This window comes from Hippopotamus amphibius, chromosome 8 (assembly GCF_030028045.1).
Source record: "Hippopotamus amphibius kiboko isolate mHipAmp2 chromosome 8, mHipAmp2.hap2, whole genome shotgun sequence".
Classification (NCBI taxonomy): Eukaryota; Metazoa; Chordata; class Mammalia; order Artiodactyla; family Hippopotamidae; genus Hippopotamus; species Hippopotamus amphibius.
This window is the reverse complement of record NC_080193.1, coordinates 76627922-76643876: the sequence shown is the minus strand read 5'-3', so window position 1 is coordinate 76643876 and position 15955 is coordinate 76627922. Positions and strand designations below refer to the sequence as shown.

The window sequence follows — 15955 nt, the reverse complement described above, 5'->3', positions numbered from 1 at the left end:
TTAGGCTGTTTCCATGTCTTGGCTATTGCAAATAATGCTGCAGTGAACATGGGAGTGCAGATATCTCTTCAAAGTACCAATTCCGTGTCTTTTGAATATACACCCATACTGTTTTCTGTAATGGCTGCACCAATTTACATTCCCCTCAATAATGTACTTGAGTTCCCTTCTCTCCACATCCTCACCAACGTTTGTTATCTCTTGTCTTTTTGATAATAGCCATCCTAACAGATGAGAGGTGATATAAAAATTAAGAAAGCAGTCCCACTCACAATAGTATCAAAAACAATAAAATACTTAGAAATTAATCAAGGAGATAAAAGACCTGTACATTGAAAACTTTAAGACATTGATAAAAAAAAATGATGAAGACACAAGTAAGTAGGAAGATACCCTGTGTTATTGGATTGGAAGAATTAGTGTTGTTAAATGTCCATACTACCCAAAGTGATCTACAGATTCAGTATAATCCCTATCAAAATTCCAATAGCATTCTTCACAAAAATAGAAAAACTCTCCTAAAATTCATATGGAACCAGAAAAGATCTTTGTTTTTGTTTAAGATCTTTATTGGAATATAATTGCTTTATACTCTTGTACCAGTTTTTGAGGTACACCAAAGTGAATCAGCTGGATTTATACATATATTCCCTCCCTCCCGCGACTCCCTCCCACCCTCCCTATCCTGGCCCTCTAAGGCATCACCCATCATCGAGTTGATCTCCCTTTGTTGTACAGCAACTTCCCACTAGCTTATCTGTTTTACATTTGGTAGTGTATATATGTCTATGCTATCTCTCACTTTATCCCAGCTTCCCCTTCGCCGTGCCCCCCACCCCCCCAACCCTGTGTCCTCAAGTCCCAGAAAAGATCTTGAATAGCCAAAGTAATTGTGAGAAAGAAGAACAAACTGGAGGCATAGCACTTATGATTTTAAACTCCATTACAAAGCTATAACAAAACAGTTTGGTACTAGCATAAAAACAGACACATAGACCAATGGAACAGAATACACAGCCCAGAAATAAACCCATGTATATATGGTCAACTAATCTTTGATAAGGGTGCCAAGAGTACACAATGGGGAAAGAATTGTCTCTCCAATAAATGGTGTTGTGAAAACTGGATAGTCACATGCAAAAGGATGAAACTGGACCCCTAACTTACAACATGCACAGAAATTAACTCAATATGAGTTAAAGACTTAAATGTAAGACATTAGGTTCTTAAGTGTGTAGTTCAGCTGGGATAGATGTATCCAAAAGTACAAGTCATTCTTGAGTCTAGAGCTTCAGTTTTAGTATATAGTAAAATGTACTTATTTTTCATTGCTATCATGTGTTTTTCCTTCTATTACCAGTTCTTCTCACTTTTCCCATTCAGATTCCCATTTGACCCTGATGGCTCATGGAAAATTATCAGATAGTGTGGTCTTTCTGCAGAACCTTCAGGGAAAAGAGCTTCCTCCATGTTCAGCTCGCTCTGGAAGCTCAAGCTGTTCACCAACACTCTGCCCCCAGGGCTGCTTCTGAGCCTGTGGTTAGCTCCTGCGACTGGAAAAATCTGCTCATGGCCTGTTCTCTGTTTGCAGGTAGTCCCCATGCTTCCCAGGCTGCTGTGTGAGGAGCTGTGCAGCCTCAATCCCATGACTGACAGGCTGACCTTCTCCGTGATCTGGACGCTAACTCCAAAGGGAAAGGTAACAGCTTGCACGCCTGTCCATTGCAGTCAGTGAGTCCCTGTTAAACACTCACTGTGCTTCTGGTGCTGGGCTGGAGCCCCATGGTGGTCAGATGAGGGCGGTGTAGGTGCAGCGCCAGAGGGGAACAGGGGAGAAAAGAGCTGTCAGTCAATTTAGAAGGCTTCAGCAGTTTTCAGTGTATCATGTAAAGGAAGAAACTGGGTGAGCAGAGGCACGTGGGGAGGCCTCGTGCAGGAGAGGGTGTACATGAAGGTGAGTGTGGATGGGCCTGGGCTGTGGTTAGGAGAGCAGGCCCCGTGTGAAGGAGGACATTTGGGGAAAGGGTAGTGAGTTTGGGTAGGTAAGGTGGACTCAAAGCATGGGAACCTTCAAATGCCAGTCTCAAATGAATTGTAGGTGTTAGGGTTCCTCTGAAATGTCATGAGAAAGGTGACATTTTTGAGAGATTAGTGCTGCATCATTGTGCCATTTGAAGATGAATGAAATTTGCACAAGGTAGTGCTGGAATCAAGGCACAAGGTGATGAAACCATGGACTGAGGACAGAGAAGAATGTCCGTGGCCTTTCCCTAAATATAGGGAATAAGTGAGACAGATAAATGAAAGATGACTCCAGAAAAAACTAGTCCCCCACCAAAACAGAAACAACTCTGAACTTCCAAAAGTAGGGTAATGATTAGGTAAGCTATGGTACCAACTCAGTGGAATGTTGTACAATTACTAAAGTTGTTACAAAGACTGTGTAAGAACATGGGAAATGTGTATGCTGTAATATTAAATGGAAGTTTAAAAAAAAGATATTTAATTATAAAGAGGTTCCAAATAGAGATGGAGGATCAAATACCCACATTTACTTTCATTCCCTCCCAAAACCTCACTAAAACAACAGTGAAGAGATTTTTTTCTTAAGACATAAACCCACAAGGACAAAGAGAATGGGAGAGGAGACAACAGCAACAAACATTTGGAAGCTGAGGAGCAGATGGATGAGTGGTAACTGACTTAGCAGTCCTGAGAAAGTTGAGTCCTGAGCCAACGATAGAGAAAGCCAAGAAACAACCCAGTTTACACAGCAGAACCCTAAAGAAGTTCAGAAATTGACAGCAGCAGGTTAACTCTGTAAAGTGGGGGAGAGGTGGGTGAAGAGGAGACTAACTGTATTGGTTGAAAGTTTATTTTAAAAGATTGCCCCTTCCATAACTTAGTAGAAGACCAGAAATTTATCCTTGGGACAGGATAAAGGAAAGGCTGTCCGAACTAGGGGACACCAAACAGAGTTGTGGTCGTGACCCCTTTGGGGAGGTTGAGTGAATGCTGGCATACTGAACATTAAGAGTCCCAGCTTTCTTTTCCCAGCCAACCTCAGAGTTCTAGTAGCCAAGCCTATACCCTTGAGTCAGAAGATGGGAAAATCTTTTCCTGAGGAATCAAGTGGTGTTGATTTCCCAACCAATAGCTCAGCTGTATTTCCCTACAGTAAAGCTTACAGATAATAAACTCCACCCACACAAGCAGAGCTTTTTAGGACTTCACTAAAAATCAGCCTTTTAGCATTTCACTTTCCTGTATGAAGAGACAACCAAGAGGAAAGCCTCTAACATGAAACAGGAAAACGAAAGCAAACGAAGAGGAAAGCAACTAGAACAAAACAGATTATACAAGGAAAAGAAACTATTTTTTATATCCTCAGAGAATTTCCTTTTTAAAGAAAATATCTATGTTATAAGATCTAGGTACTTTAAAAAAGAAACATTCATGGGGTTGGGGGTGGGGAAAGGAGCTCTTTTTTTAAATTAAATTAACAGCATGAAATTAAAAACATGATAGAAGAAATGAAGACTCAGGTTCATATTGGAAGATAAAGTTGAAGAATTGTCCCAGAATAAGATAGAAAAGGCAAGAAAACTAGAGGACCAGTCCAAGATATCCAATATCTGTTCAATGAACATTCCGGAAATAGGGAAGAGAGAAAAAGAGAAGAAATGATCAACAGAGTCATTCGGGGAAATGCCCCATGACTGCAGGATGTGACTTTCCAGACCAAAAGAGCCCACTGCCCAGCACAGTGATGGAGACACACTATCTCCAAGCCACGTTGTCATAAAATTTCAGAACACCAAGGACAGAGAAGAGATCCTATGGGCTTCTAAGAAGGAAAAAAGAGGGACATACAGTAGATCGGAAGTCAGAATAACGTAAGGCTTTTCTGTTATAACCCTAGAAACTAGATGACAGTGAAGCAAAGCTCTCTAATTTCTGAGAGATTGTGACTTCCATGCTAAAATGCTGTATGCAGCTAAGCCATCAATAAAATGTGAGAGTAGAAAAGGACATTTTCAGATATGCAAGGTCTCAAAAAAAAAGTCCATCTCATATACCCTTTCTCAGGAAGCTACCAGAAGATGTACTTCAGCAAAAAGAGTAAGTCAGGAAGGAGGAAGACATGGGATTCAGGAAACAAATAAACCAGTACAGTAAAGAAGTGAAAGAATCACCTAGATCACAAGTCACTGAACTTTTCCTATAAAGGACCAGTTAGTAAATATTTTTGGTTTCATAGCCCATTTGATCTGTTATAACTACTCAACTCGCAGTTGTAGCACAAAAGAAGACAGGACATAAATAATGAGTATGCTGTGTCCCACTAAAAATTTACTTAAGAACAAGTGGCAGGTTGGATTTGGCCCACACGCCATAACTTGTTGACACCTGACCTAGACGATGGTGAAGAAAGTTCCCAGGGTACCAGCTCTATGCAGATGCAGAAGACGGGGGTTCAGATTGGAGCAGGTCAGAAGGTGACCGTCTGCAAGCCAGGAAGAGCACTCTTAACCAGAAATTGAATTGGCTGGTATCTTGATCTTGGACTTCCCAGCCTCCAGAACTGTGAGAAATAAATTGTTTAAGCCACCCGATCTGTGGTATTTTGTTATGGCAGCCCTAGCAGACTAATACAGTATCAACTGAACTTTTTTACTGGGTTACATTAAAATCTATTGGTCTGTTTTATACTTTGAATGACTCATTTACCCATGCATGATTTTTTATCGTGTATTTAGAAATTTAAGTCATTTAGAAAATATTGGCTTATTAGTCTGATTTTCTAAATGTAGACACGTTTCATTATATGATATTAAAAATCACATTTATTAATATCACTGCAGACCCTAGACAAGTCTTGAAGTATTAGAAAATGTGGATCAAGAAAAAGAAAACATGGATCATGTGTCAGATACAGGGTTTCCAAAATTCTCGTTTTTTGTGAAAGCTCAAATTTTATCGTTGGCAAGAAATCATGTCAGGTATTTTTCTTGAAGTGCCAGATAACCATAGTGTGTCAGTTGTTCCTCCAAGTAAAAATGGTGTTCCTTAAAAAAGACAATCCATTCAGCTCACAACTCAAAGTTATGTAAATGCTTTTCCTCAAGACAACTATCATACTTGGATGTGCTGCGTAAGTGAAAAAAGACAAGTACCCAAGGGTTGGGCCATAATAAAATCAGTAACTTTTACCGCTCCATCAAGAATATTCTTAAGTGAACTAGGTTATTTCTTTCCTGCGAGTGTGAGCTGGTGACGAGCCCTGACCACTGGTACCACTTGTTGCCATGGCCTGATTCATGCTAGGGCATCAACCATCTTCCCCACCAGTGTTTCTGTCCCGTCAGTGCAAATGTCAACACGTAGCAAAGGGCCGGTGTTGCCTTAGGGTTATTGTGAAAGTAGTTCTGACCTCGTGGTTCCCTGAGTGGATCCCCGAGTGGATCCCCATGAGCCCACAGACCATACTCAAGAACCACTGTTCAGACAGTTGATGGAAAGCTTGAGGTGGATTAATGTACAGTGTATACAGAAAAGCCAATCAAATCAAAACAAGACAGTTATTAATTTTAGCGAAAATAAAAAGTCCTGTAGGAAAGAAAAGTAACGCTATTTACATAGTTCTAATAGTTAATTCTCATAGTTATGATGTAACTTTATTGGGAGGATGAGGCCTGGGATGGTTATGTGGATTTGGTTGGGGGAAGGGAGTGTATGTGGAAAGAAAAGTAAATTCTCTGCTTCTATAGTGCAAAGTTTGTGAGTAGTGCCTAAAACTGAAAAATCAAGAAGTAGTAATCAAGTGGATTATATAGAAATATGAAAGTAAATACCAAAATAATCTAAGAGGTAAAAGTAGTCACCCTTGGAGAGGGGCAAAGGAAGGAGAGGGACAGAGAGCTGCTGTTCTTCATAATAAGCCTTTAAAACTACTTCACTGTTTGAACTATGGATACTTTAATTTTTTAATTTTTATTTTGAAAAATTTCAGACATACATGAAAGTATATAGCACAATAAATCCACTGTCCCTGTCTTCTAGATTTAACTCCTAGATTTATTTTCTTTGCTAAAGTATTTTTTAAATATTTATTTATTTATTTATTTATTTATTTATTTGGCTGTGCTTGGTCTTCGTTGTGGCGTGCAGGATCTTCATTGTGACATGCAGACCCTTTTTAGTTGCGGTGTGTGGAACTTAATTCCCTAGCCAGTGATTGGACCCGGGCCCCCTGCATTGGGAGCACAGGGTCATAACCACTGGACCATCAGGGAAGTCCCTTTTGCTAAAGTATTTTAAAGCAAACTATAGACATCACGTCATTTCACTTGTACATATTTTGATATGTGACTCTAAAAGGTTTGGACATTTTCTTACATAACCAAAATACCATTAGCAAAACTAATAATTATTACTAATGCCTTGGTGTCATCTAAAACCCAGTCCATAATTACATTTCCCATATTGTCTCCAACTGATTTGTCCAAAGTGGAATCAGAACAAGTTACCTTCATTACATTGGATTTTTGTGACTCCTAAATATCTGATAATAATTTCCTTTTTAAGGGTCAAGAAGCAAACATTATCTGAAATACAAAGAAGGAATTGTGAAGACAGGATGCCAGCAATCATATTCTGGTGGGGGTGGGAACATTCACAGGGAAAAAAATGAATGGAAAAAGACCAGAAGGAAATAAAATAGATTGCCAGTAGTGGTTGTATTTGGGTAGTAAGACCAAGAGTGATTTTTTCTACTTTTTTGTATTTTCTAGTGTTTTCTGAAAACATGTTACTTTCATATTTTTATAAATGCTTATTTTTGCAAGAATTTAACTAAATAGAAAATAAAAGCTCATAGAAGAAAACTAACTTGAGTCAACAGAAAAGAGCTTTGAATCTGAATTAAGCCTGCCAGGGTCAGACCCAAGAAATAAAATCTGCCTGATCTAATGAGCTTCTAAAATATGAGGGTCATAAAAGAAGCACTCGGAAGAGGCAGACTCTGAAAACTCAATTGGTCTCTGTAGAGTTTCTGTTGGAGGCAGTGTCTAGTGACCAAGCCTTCTGGCACAAGGGGGCTGGAGAGCAGGTGCGAAGAAGGCACAGGGTCCAGGAGGGGATGCTGCCCTCTGTCAACCCAAGCCAAATAGGAAGTGTGAGGATTTGGACTTGGGACAATCGTGGAGCAGGACCCACTAACCACACTGCTTGTACTGTGGTCATTCAAACATCCTACCCAGAACAAGAGGCCACATGGGGGGTGGAGCTGGTTGGTTAGTCCTGGGGCGTAGTGACAGATAAGTATCTCTCACTCACAGTCAAGATACATGAAGAGTTCAGATTGCAGACTCATGTTCAAGGGATGGTGCTTGTTCAAGACACTGGCAAGGAAAGCCTGAGTTGGTGGGGAGGGGTGGGAAAAGGAGAGGGTCAGGGGGCCAGAGAAGGCCAGTAAGGAGGGAGGCGGCTCTGCATCAAGAACCCAATAAATGAGGAGGAGGGCGGCCAAAGCCTGAGGCTGGGTTTGTAAGTAGTGGTGGCTTCTCATGGTACAAGGGCTTGGACTTAGAAGGAGCCAGAACAGGGCCAGCAGCACCAGGCCACTACTCCTGCAGCGTGGCTGCCAGTCTCACCTGCAGTTGAAGTGGAGAAAGTTTTTTTCTCCTTAGTCTACTGGAGTGTCTTACTTTCTGGAGCAGACATGATCAGCTATAGAAAGCCTATTCCAACTTTTTTAAAACACCCAGTGGATTTTTTTTTTTTTAAGTATCCACTAGGAAACCTTGGTCATATATACTTTCATTAAGCCAGTGCCCAGGTTTTTAGAACAGTAAACTCTGAAGGATCTATTTTTGGCGTATTTCTCACATATTGGTAGTGAGAGCATTGTTCTCTGATCTAGATAATTTTGATTATATATTTTCATAAGGGAGAACAAAGCCAACTAAATCTTGTGCTTTGTAAGATCCAGCTCCGGTACCGTGAAATCCACTTTGACCGTCAGTCCAGTGACTCATTATCCCTGATCACCCCCCGCACATCTGTCTCCCTTGGCACTAAAGTCCTGCAGAACAGGACCATGTGCCCCACTCGTCAGAGGCATCTTAATTTGAAGTCACCTCAAGGGGGAAAAGAAACACCAATCTTATGCTTTAAAGAAGGTCACAAACAATGAATCTGACTTAATAACTAAGTCCTTAAGCCTTAGAACCATAAAATCTCAGGGTCAAAGGTCAGAATAATAAAGGAAGAGTCCCACAATTACAGTAGCTTTCCACGGCTTCTGTCTCCCGCAGCATACCTGCCCTGCGCTGTCTGGCTCGGTTAGAATGCAGGAGTGTCCTCCACAGGTGCCCATTTCAGCATCAATCAGTGGCAAACTCCTTTCAGCCATTTACACAACCCCCAAAACCACGGGGTCATTATTGACTCTGGTCTTTCTCTCACCCCTCACGTCCAGGCCAGCAGTAAGTGACCTCAGCTTTGTCTCTGGTACCTCCAGAATTGGCCCCCTTCCTTACTGCTCCCCAGCACTGATGCCCGCATCCAGGCTTCCATTCCCCACCTGGACTCCTTGGGGCCTCCTAACTGTTTTCAGAGCTTCTACTCCTGCCCCATTTCACCTTCTCCCTACACAGCAGTCAGAGTGATTCTCCTAAATCAGAAATTAAGTCTTGTCTCTTTCTCTCTTTTAGTAACTCTTCAGTCTCTCATTCAGAATAAAATCTAAGAAGTCTTTAAAGTGGGATTTTTTTCCTGTTCTTTTCTCCCTGTCTTCTTTGCTAGAGAGGCATGGATTACAGAGAGTTCTTGGGACTAGAGTCTCTTCTCATTTCCCGGAGCATCTTTATTCACATGAGAAAAGCAGTTCTTAGTGTGTGACTGAGCTCTCCCCTGTCTAGCAGCTCTGCAGCCCAGCTTGCATGGCCTGACTGCAGCGGAGGTCAGACTTCCCTAACTGCCATCTTAGAACATCCTGCAAGTCACTGCCCATTCCTTGTAGCTCTGGGAACGTCTTCCCAGCCCCTGCCTAACACCCAGTTTTGAACATCAGACATTGTAGGAGAACTATGATATGTGCCAGTTCAGGCTGTCTTTCATTTGTTGCTAATGTAACTGTTTCAAGCCTTTGTTCTTGGTTGCAGCCTCCAGCTTTGTCTTCCACTCCTCTTTCCTTCGAGATCCACCATTGCCCCTGGTGACTTTCAGTTTTCCTTCTTGGAAACCAGAGAAACCAGCCAGCTGGATCTGCTAAAATCCCCCCTTCAGAGGGTCATCTTTCCCCTCTCTTGATGCAGTAAAACACGCTCCTGTTCCAACCTGAGGTTATGCCCTGTGTTCTCCATATCTTCTAATGGCATCAGCATCCTCTGAGCCTCTCAGTCTCTAGCCTGCCTCACGCCTGCCACATGCCAGCAGTTTTAAGTGCTAACAGCTCTAACTTTGCAAAGTGTCCCTTATCAATCTTCTCTTTACTGTTACCACAGTCACTGTCCCCATGCAAGTCCTTTCCATCCTCCCCTGATATGTTTGGTAGAGACTATTCTCATGGCCCTTTCATTCTGTTTCCCCTGTGCTATTAGGTGACCTTCTAGAAGCTGAATCTGGTCCTATTACACTGTTACTCAGTGTCCTTTTACAGCATGATAATGGGTAATGATTATTCACAAAAGTCTCATCTCCAGAGCATGACAAGCAAAGACCTCCACTACCCCCTCTCCCACTGCATGATCATCCGCCTCCCATCCTTCAGCCCCCTCATCCTCTACTGTTGCCACTGAAGGGTTGCTTTGGCCTAATATGGAATTGCTCCACTTCTGAGACACCACACATGCTTTTCCCACTTCCTAGAATGTCCTTCCCTATATCCCTACTAATATGAATCCTACTAGGATTCTAAGGACTGGGTTTAGACCCAGGAGACACAAAATCACGGATTTCTAAAGCCAGTGAGGTTAATTCAGCCCCAGCCTTTCAAAAAGACCAACCTAAGCCATCTCTCCGAAAAAGAGGTCCATCCTTCTTTTAAAGATGTGCGGCACAGCAACATGTTATGTTGCTTATTACCCTGAGAGCCTGAATCAAATCCACGATTAAGCTTAGGTTTATTCTTTAACTGTCTAAAGAATGTAGGTAAAGGACCTGTTTCCAAAAGGGAGGGAGGGGCTTCCCTGGTGGTGCAGTGGTTGACAATCTGCCTGCCAATGCAGGGGACACGAGTTCCATCCCTGGTCTGGGAAGATCCTGCATGCCACAGAGCAACTAAGCCTGTATACCACAACCACTGAGCCTGTGCTCTAGAGCCCGAGAGCCACAACTACAGAGCCCACATGCCACAACTGCTGAAGCCTGTGCACCTAGAGCCCATGCTCTGCAACGAGAAGCCACCGCAATGAGAAGCCTGCACACCGCAATGAAGAGTAGCCTCCCCTCTCCGCGACTAGAGAAAGCCCATGCACAGCAACAAAGACCCAACGCAGCCAATAAATTAATTAATTAATTAATTAATTAAAAGAAAAAGACAAAAGGGAGCGAGCTGTCACCATAGGTAACTGTAGGATGAACTAGGTATGGTAGACAGGGAGGAGCCTTGCAAAATCTGTTTTGTTAAAATTCCCTCCTGTGTCCCATTGTCTCTACCAAGCCCGGCAAACATCTGTTTACCAAACATCTGCTTTTCCATCTTCATGTGAATTTCCTTCCTCACCTTCTAAGTCCTAAACTACCCCCAACATCCTCTTTTATCTTTAGCTGAAGGTGAGGGTTTCAGCCATATTAATGAGTTACTCAGCTTTCCTAAGTCTCTCCCATGTATACCATGTTATTAATCTTTTGTTTGATTTTCTCCTGTTAATCTGTCTCATGACGATTTAATTCTTAGACCAGCCAGAATAACTTAGAATGGTCGAGGAAAATTGCTTCCTTTCCAGCAACAGGAATGGGCTCCATTGTAGCCTGAGGGACAACAGACTAGGCTGGTAGCAAGTGACCTCAAACAGTAGAAGAGAACGTAGTTGACTCTATACAAATAAGTCCTCCAGAAAATTCTAGCACATAAATAAACTGCCTTATAAACTAAAACTGGCAAACACATGATCCTCTGCTGCCCGCGCTCCCTCCTCAGCGTCCCTTGGCATTGGTCACTGGTAGGCCTGTTACCCGAAAACTGGGTTTGCTTCTTAGTGGGTGTTGAGCCAATGGCACAACCAAACCAAAGAGCAGGAGAAGGAAGGATTTATTACTTGCAGCAAGAAAGGAGAACACCGAGGATCTTTCCCAAAGTAATCTCCCCCCGAACAGCAAAATTGGGGCAGTTTTAAGCTAAGGATGCATGCATACTCATGAAGGGGCTTCAGCAAAGGAGTGTTCAGCATAGAATTGGGGCAAAGGTTGACAGAGTCCAGGTTCCAGTTGACTGAAGTCACAAGGGTCAGAAAAGGTCAACATCATCATTCATAGGTTCCAGTTACTCTGGCAGATGCGCACTGCGGGGGGGTGAGGGGGGTTGCAGAACAGCTCAGGAATGTGCTGCAGGCTAATCTTTACCTTTGAAACAGAACTAGGAGTCTTTACAACTGATATATTATCTCCAGTATGCTTAAGTTAGCTCCCTGGCCTGGTGATAGCTATTTGTTTTTACCTTCTTTTGTTCCTTTAAAATCAGCGACTGAGACCTGTCCTTCTGTAAATGCAAGCATTGTGGCCAGGCTCAGGTCACAAAATGGCTTAGGCCTAAGATGGTTTCTCTTATTTAAGGAAGTTATGTCTGGTTCTCTTCCTTTGGGGACCCCCTACCCTGTCTGCTTACACAAACCTCCCCCCCTTGAGATATTTCACTCGTCTTTCTTAAGGGGTACAGCAGCGGTCCCCAACCTTTGTGGCACCAGGGACCAGTTTCATGGAAGACAATTTTTCCACAGATGGGGGGGTGGGGGGCAGGGATGGTTCAGGAGGTAGTGCGAGCGATGGGGAGGGCGCATGAGCTTCACTGGCTCGCCTGCTGCTCCCCTCCTGCTGTGCGGCCCCGTTCCTAACAGGCCACGGACTGGCAGCAGTCCACAGCCCCGGGCTTGGGGACCCCCCGGGGTACAGGGCCAAGGTTATTCTTCTATAACTACATCCTGCTGAGAGTGGGCATTGTAGTCTCCCTGGTTAGAGGAGTGAAACTCTCTGCTGCTAGAGCTGGAGAAGTTTTGGGGTCCACTGAATTAGTGTCTGAACCTCACTTGCATGGCATTATTCTAGCAGATGTAGCAGAGGTACAGCAGGAGAGACAGTTAACAACAGTTTTGCAACATCATTAGCAGAGACTTGAGCCAAGAGCCCCCTGAACCAAACCATTGTCCCTAAACTGGGAAGAGGATCATTCAGAGAGGAGATTTAGTTTTTTTTCATATGCTTCATGAGGTGAGTCACATTCGAAGACTCATCAGGTATAAAAACCAGCATTCAGTATGTCTTACAGCATAAGTTCCTCCTTGAGCAGCTGTTAAAAAATCAAGGGCCATGCCGTTCTGTAGGACTGCTTTTTTTCATCATAGAAACTTTGGAGTTCAGCAGACCAACAGCCTGATTACTGTCATTCTAAGACTTGCTGGGTAAGTTTCATGAAGGCCTCTGTGTGAGTGACGATGACCTCTGCTTTTGATTTCTGAATGCATTTTTTTCCCTTAAGGTAAAAGCAGATGTAAAAAGCATGTTCAGTCAGCCACTAAATAGGCCACTCTGGTCACTGTAAAATTCAAGTTAAATCATGTATTAGCCAGAATGGCTTCCCCGTACCTAACTCAATGTGTGAAAATTTATTTTATCATTTCCCCTTTTGACTGCAAATCTTTCCATAGGTCAGATATTTGTCCCTCAATGCCAGGGTGGTTGCTGCCTGACATCCATCATGTCCCTTCATGCCAGCCTCCTTTTTGTTTATATATAGTTGCCTAGTTGTCCATGTTGGGGGAAAATGAATCAGATATAGTGAAAAGCTCAGAGGTATGTTAATGGGGAAATATTTTAAAGGCTAGACATTATATCAGTTATATTGAACTGTCCCACAAACATTATACATGTGCTTTTATCAGTGGGCTTAAAAAGCAAGCAGTGGTATTTGTCGTGAGTAGTTTTACCCTGTGACAATTTCTCTAGAGAATTTCCTTTAGTTTTGTTGCACATGAGCTAAAGAGTCCTTGATAAGGCTGCTGGGAATCTAAGAGTTTTCAATTTTTAGAGGAATGAGGTAGAGAGAAAAGATAAATGTCTCAATCCTACCCACAAAGGTATAATTTACCAAGTTGTTGTAGGTTATAATTAGCTAAAGGGGAAAGGTTTCCTTATATCTGGAAAACCTAGATTAAAAGCCAGCAGTATTTCTTTGGGAAAGATCCCAAAAGTATTCTCCTTACTTGCTGCAAGTAATAAATCCTTCCTTCTCCCGCTCTTTGACTTGGTTGCGTCTTTGGCTTGACACCCACCAGGAGGCAAACCCGGTTTTCAGGTAACAGGCCCAGCCCAGCCACAGTGGGAGAGGACACAGCAAGGTCTAAATGAAGCATGTTGCTGACAGTGCTTCCATCTCCTTACTTACTCTTTGATCCTGCCATGGTCTTCTCTATTCTTCTTTACTAAGAATAGGTACTAAGTGTACCTCACTCTATCACTGTAGGCCTAAGTGCAAGGAGTGGGCCCAGCAGAGGAGACCCTTGCTCGCTCCTCACCAGCCACTACCCCACTGCCTCTGCCCCGTGCATGACGTCACCAGCACCTTGCCACCACAGACATGTCGCCACCCTGGGGTGGAAAGGGCCCTTGCTATCAGAGACATGTCACCATCAGCCTCTCCTAGCTGTCTTCAAGCCCTACCTCTTTCTGCCCAGTTTCTTTTTGGATACGTTCCTTTTGGTACCTTTGCTTTTTTTTCACCACTGGGCCCCCTCTACCCCAGGGTGGTTCCCTTGTATTCACAGCTAAGAAGTGGCAGAAATCTGTGCACCCACACCCCTGGCCACACTAACAGCCTGGTTTTGTTCCAATCAGGAAAATTTTTCTTGCTTCCTATTATGTTTTTCATTTGTTTTTATTGAATTATAGTTGATTTACAATGTTGTGTTATTTTCTGGTGTACAGCAAAGTGGTTCAGCTATATATATATTCTTTTTCATCATAGGTTATTACAAGATATTAAATATAGTTCCCTGTGCTATACAGTAGGACTTGTTATTTGTCTATTTTATGTATAGTAATGTGTATCTGCTAATTCCAGAATCTTAATTTATCCCTGTCCCCTCTCCCCTTTGGTAACCACAAGTTTGTTTTCTATGTTTGTGAGTCTGTTTCTGTTTTGTAAATAAGTTCACTTTCCTGGTTTGTTTTTTTGAACCAGATATTTTACATACGGAAGCCCAGAGCTATTACAGAAGTGATTTTGCACCTAATTACTTAAAATTACAAATTAACTCCTTTAGCAGTTTTTTTGAACCAAATATTCTTTTTTTTTAACTTTTTATTTGTTTATTTTTTTACAATAAACTGCGTATATTTAGAGTGTACAATTTGGTATCCCAGTCTCCCAATTCGTGCCCCCCCCCCAACCCTCCCCACTTTCCCCTTTGGTGTCCATATGTTTGTTCTCTACATCTGTGTCTCTATTTCTGCCTTGCAAACTGGTTGATTTGTACCATTTTTCTATAGTCCACATATACGTGTTAACATACAATATTTGTTTTTCTCTTTCTGACTCACTTCACTCTGTATGACAGTCTCTACGTCCATCCATGTCTCTACAAATGTCCCAGTTTCATTGCTTTTTACAGCTGAGTAATATTCCATTGAATGTATGTACCACATCTTCTTTATCCACTCATCAGTTGTTGGACATTTAGGTTGCTTCAGTGTCCTGGCTATTGTAAATAGTGCTGCGTTGAACATTGGAGTGCATGTGTCTTTTTGAATTATGGTGTTCTCTGGGTATATGCCCAGTAGTGGGATTGCTGGGTCATATGGTAGTTCTGTTTTTAGTTTTGCAAGGAACCTCCATACTGTTCTCCATAGTGGCTGTATCAATTTACATTCCCACCAGCAATGCAAGAGCATTCCTTTTTCTCCACACCCTCTCCAGCATTTATTGTTTGTAGATTTTCTGATGATGCCCATTCTAACCGGTGTAAGGTGATACCTCGTAGTTTTGATTTGCATTTCTCTAATAATTAGTGATGTTGAGCAGCTTTTCATGTGCCTCTTGGCCATCCGTCTGTCTTCTTTGGAGAAATGCCTGTTTAGGTCTTCTGCCCATTTTTTGATTGAGTTGTATATTTTTTTGATATTGAGCTGGATGAACTGTTTATATATTTTGGAGATTAATCCTTTGTTGATTCATTTGCAAATATTTTCTCCCATTCTGAGGGTTGTCTTTTCATCTTGCTTATAGTTTCCTTTGCTGTGCAGAAGCTTTGAAGTGTCATTAGGTCCCACTTATTTTTTTTGTTTTTATTTCCATTATTCTAGGGAGTGGATTAAAAAAGATCTTGCTGTTATTTACATCGAAGAGTGTTCTTCCTATGTTTTCCTCCAGGAGTTTTATAGTGTCTGGCCTTACATTTAGGTCTTTTATCCATTTTGAGTTTATTTTTGTGTATGGTGTTAGGAAGTGTTCTAATTTCATTCTTTTACATGCAGCTGTCCAGTTTTCCCAGCACGACTTCCTGAAGAGGCTGCCTTTTCTCCATTGTATATCCTTGCCTCCTTTGTGATAGATTAGTTGACCATAGTTTATCTCTGGGCTTTCTATCCTGTTCCATTGATCTGTATTTCTGTTTTTGTGCCAGTACCATGCTGTCTTGATCGCTGTAGCCTTGTAGTATAGCCTGAAGTCAGGAAGCCTGATTCCCCCAACTCCATCTTTCCTTCTCAAGATTGCTTTGGCTATTCAGGGTCTTTTGCA

General features: G+C 42.2%; 1 protein-coding gene across 9 annotated transcripts in view; it reads left to right on the top strand.

Moving 5' to 3' along the window:
- LOC130859023 (DIS3-like exonuclease 2) overlaps positions 1-15955 on the top strand; it is a 386474-nt gene that overhangs the window by 278501 nt on the left and 92018 nt on the right. For all 9 annotated transcript variants that reach the window (XR_009055151.1, XM_057746243.1, XM_057746244.1 and 6 more), the window contains one exon: positions 1592-1699. Coding sequence is in view for 8 of the 9 variants with exons in the window: in XM_057746243.1 (XP_057602226.1) it covers positions 1592-1699 (108 nt within the window). In the remaining variant the exon portion in view is untranslated. The remainder of the gene's footprint in view (positions 1-1591; positions 1700-15955) is intronic.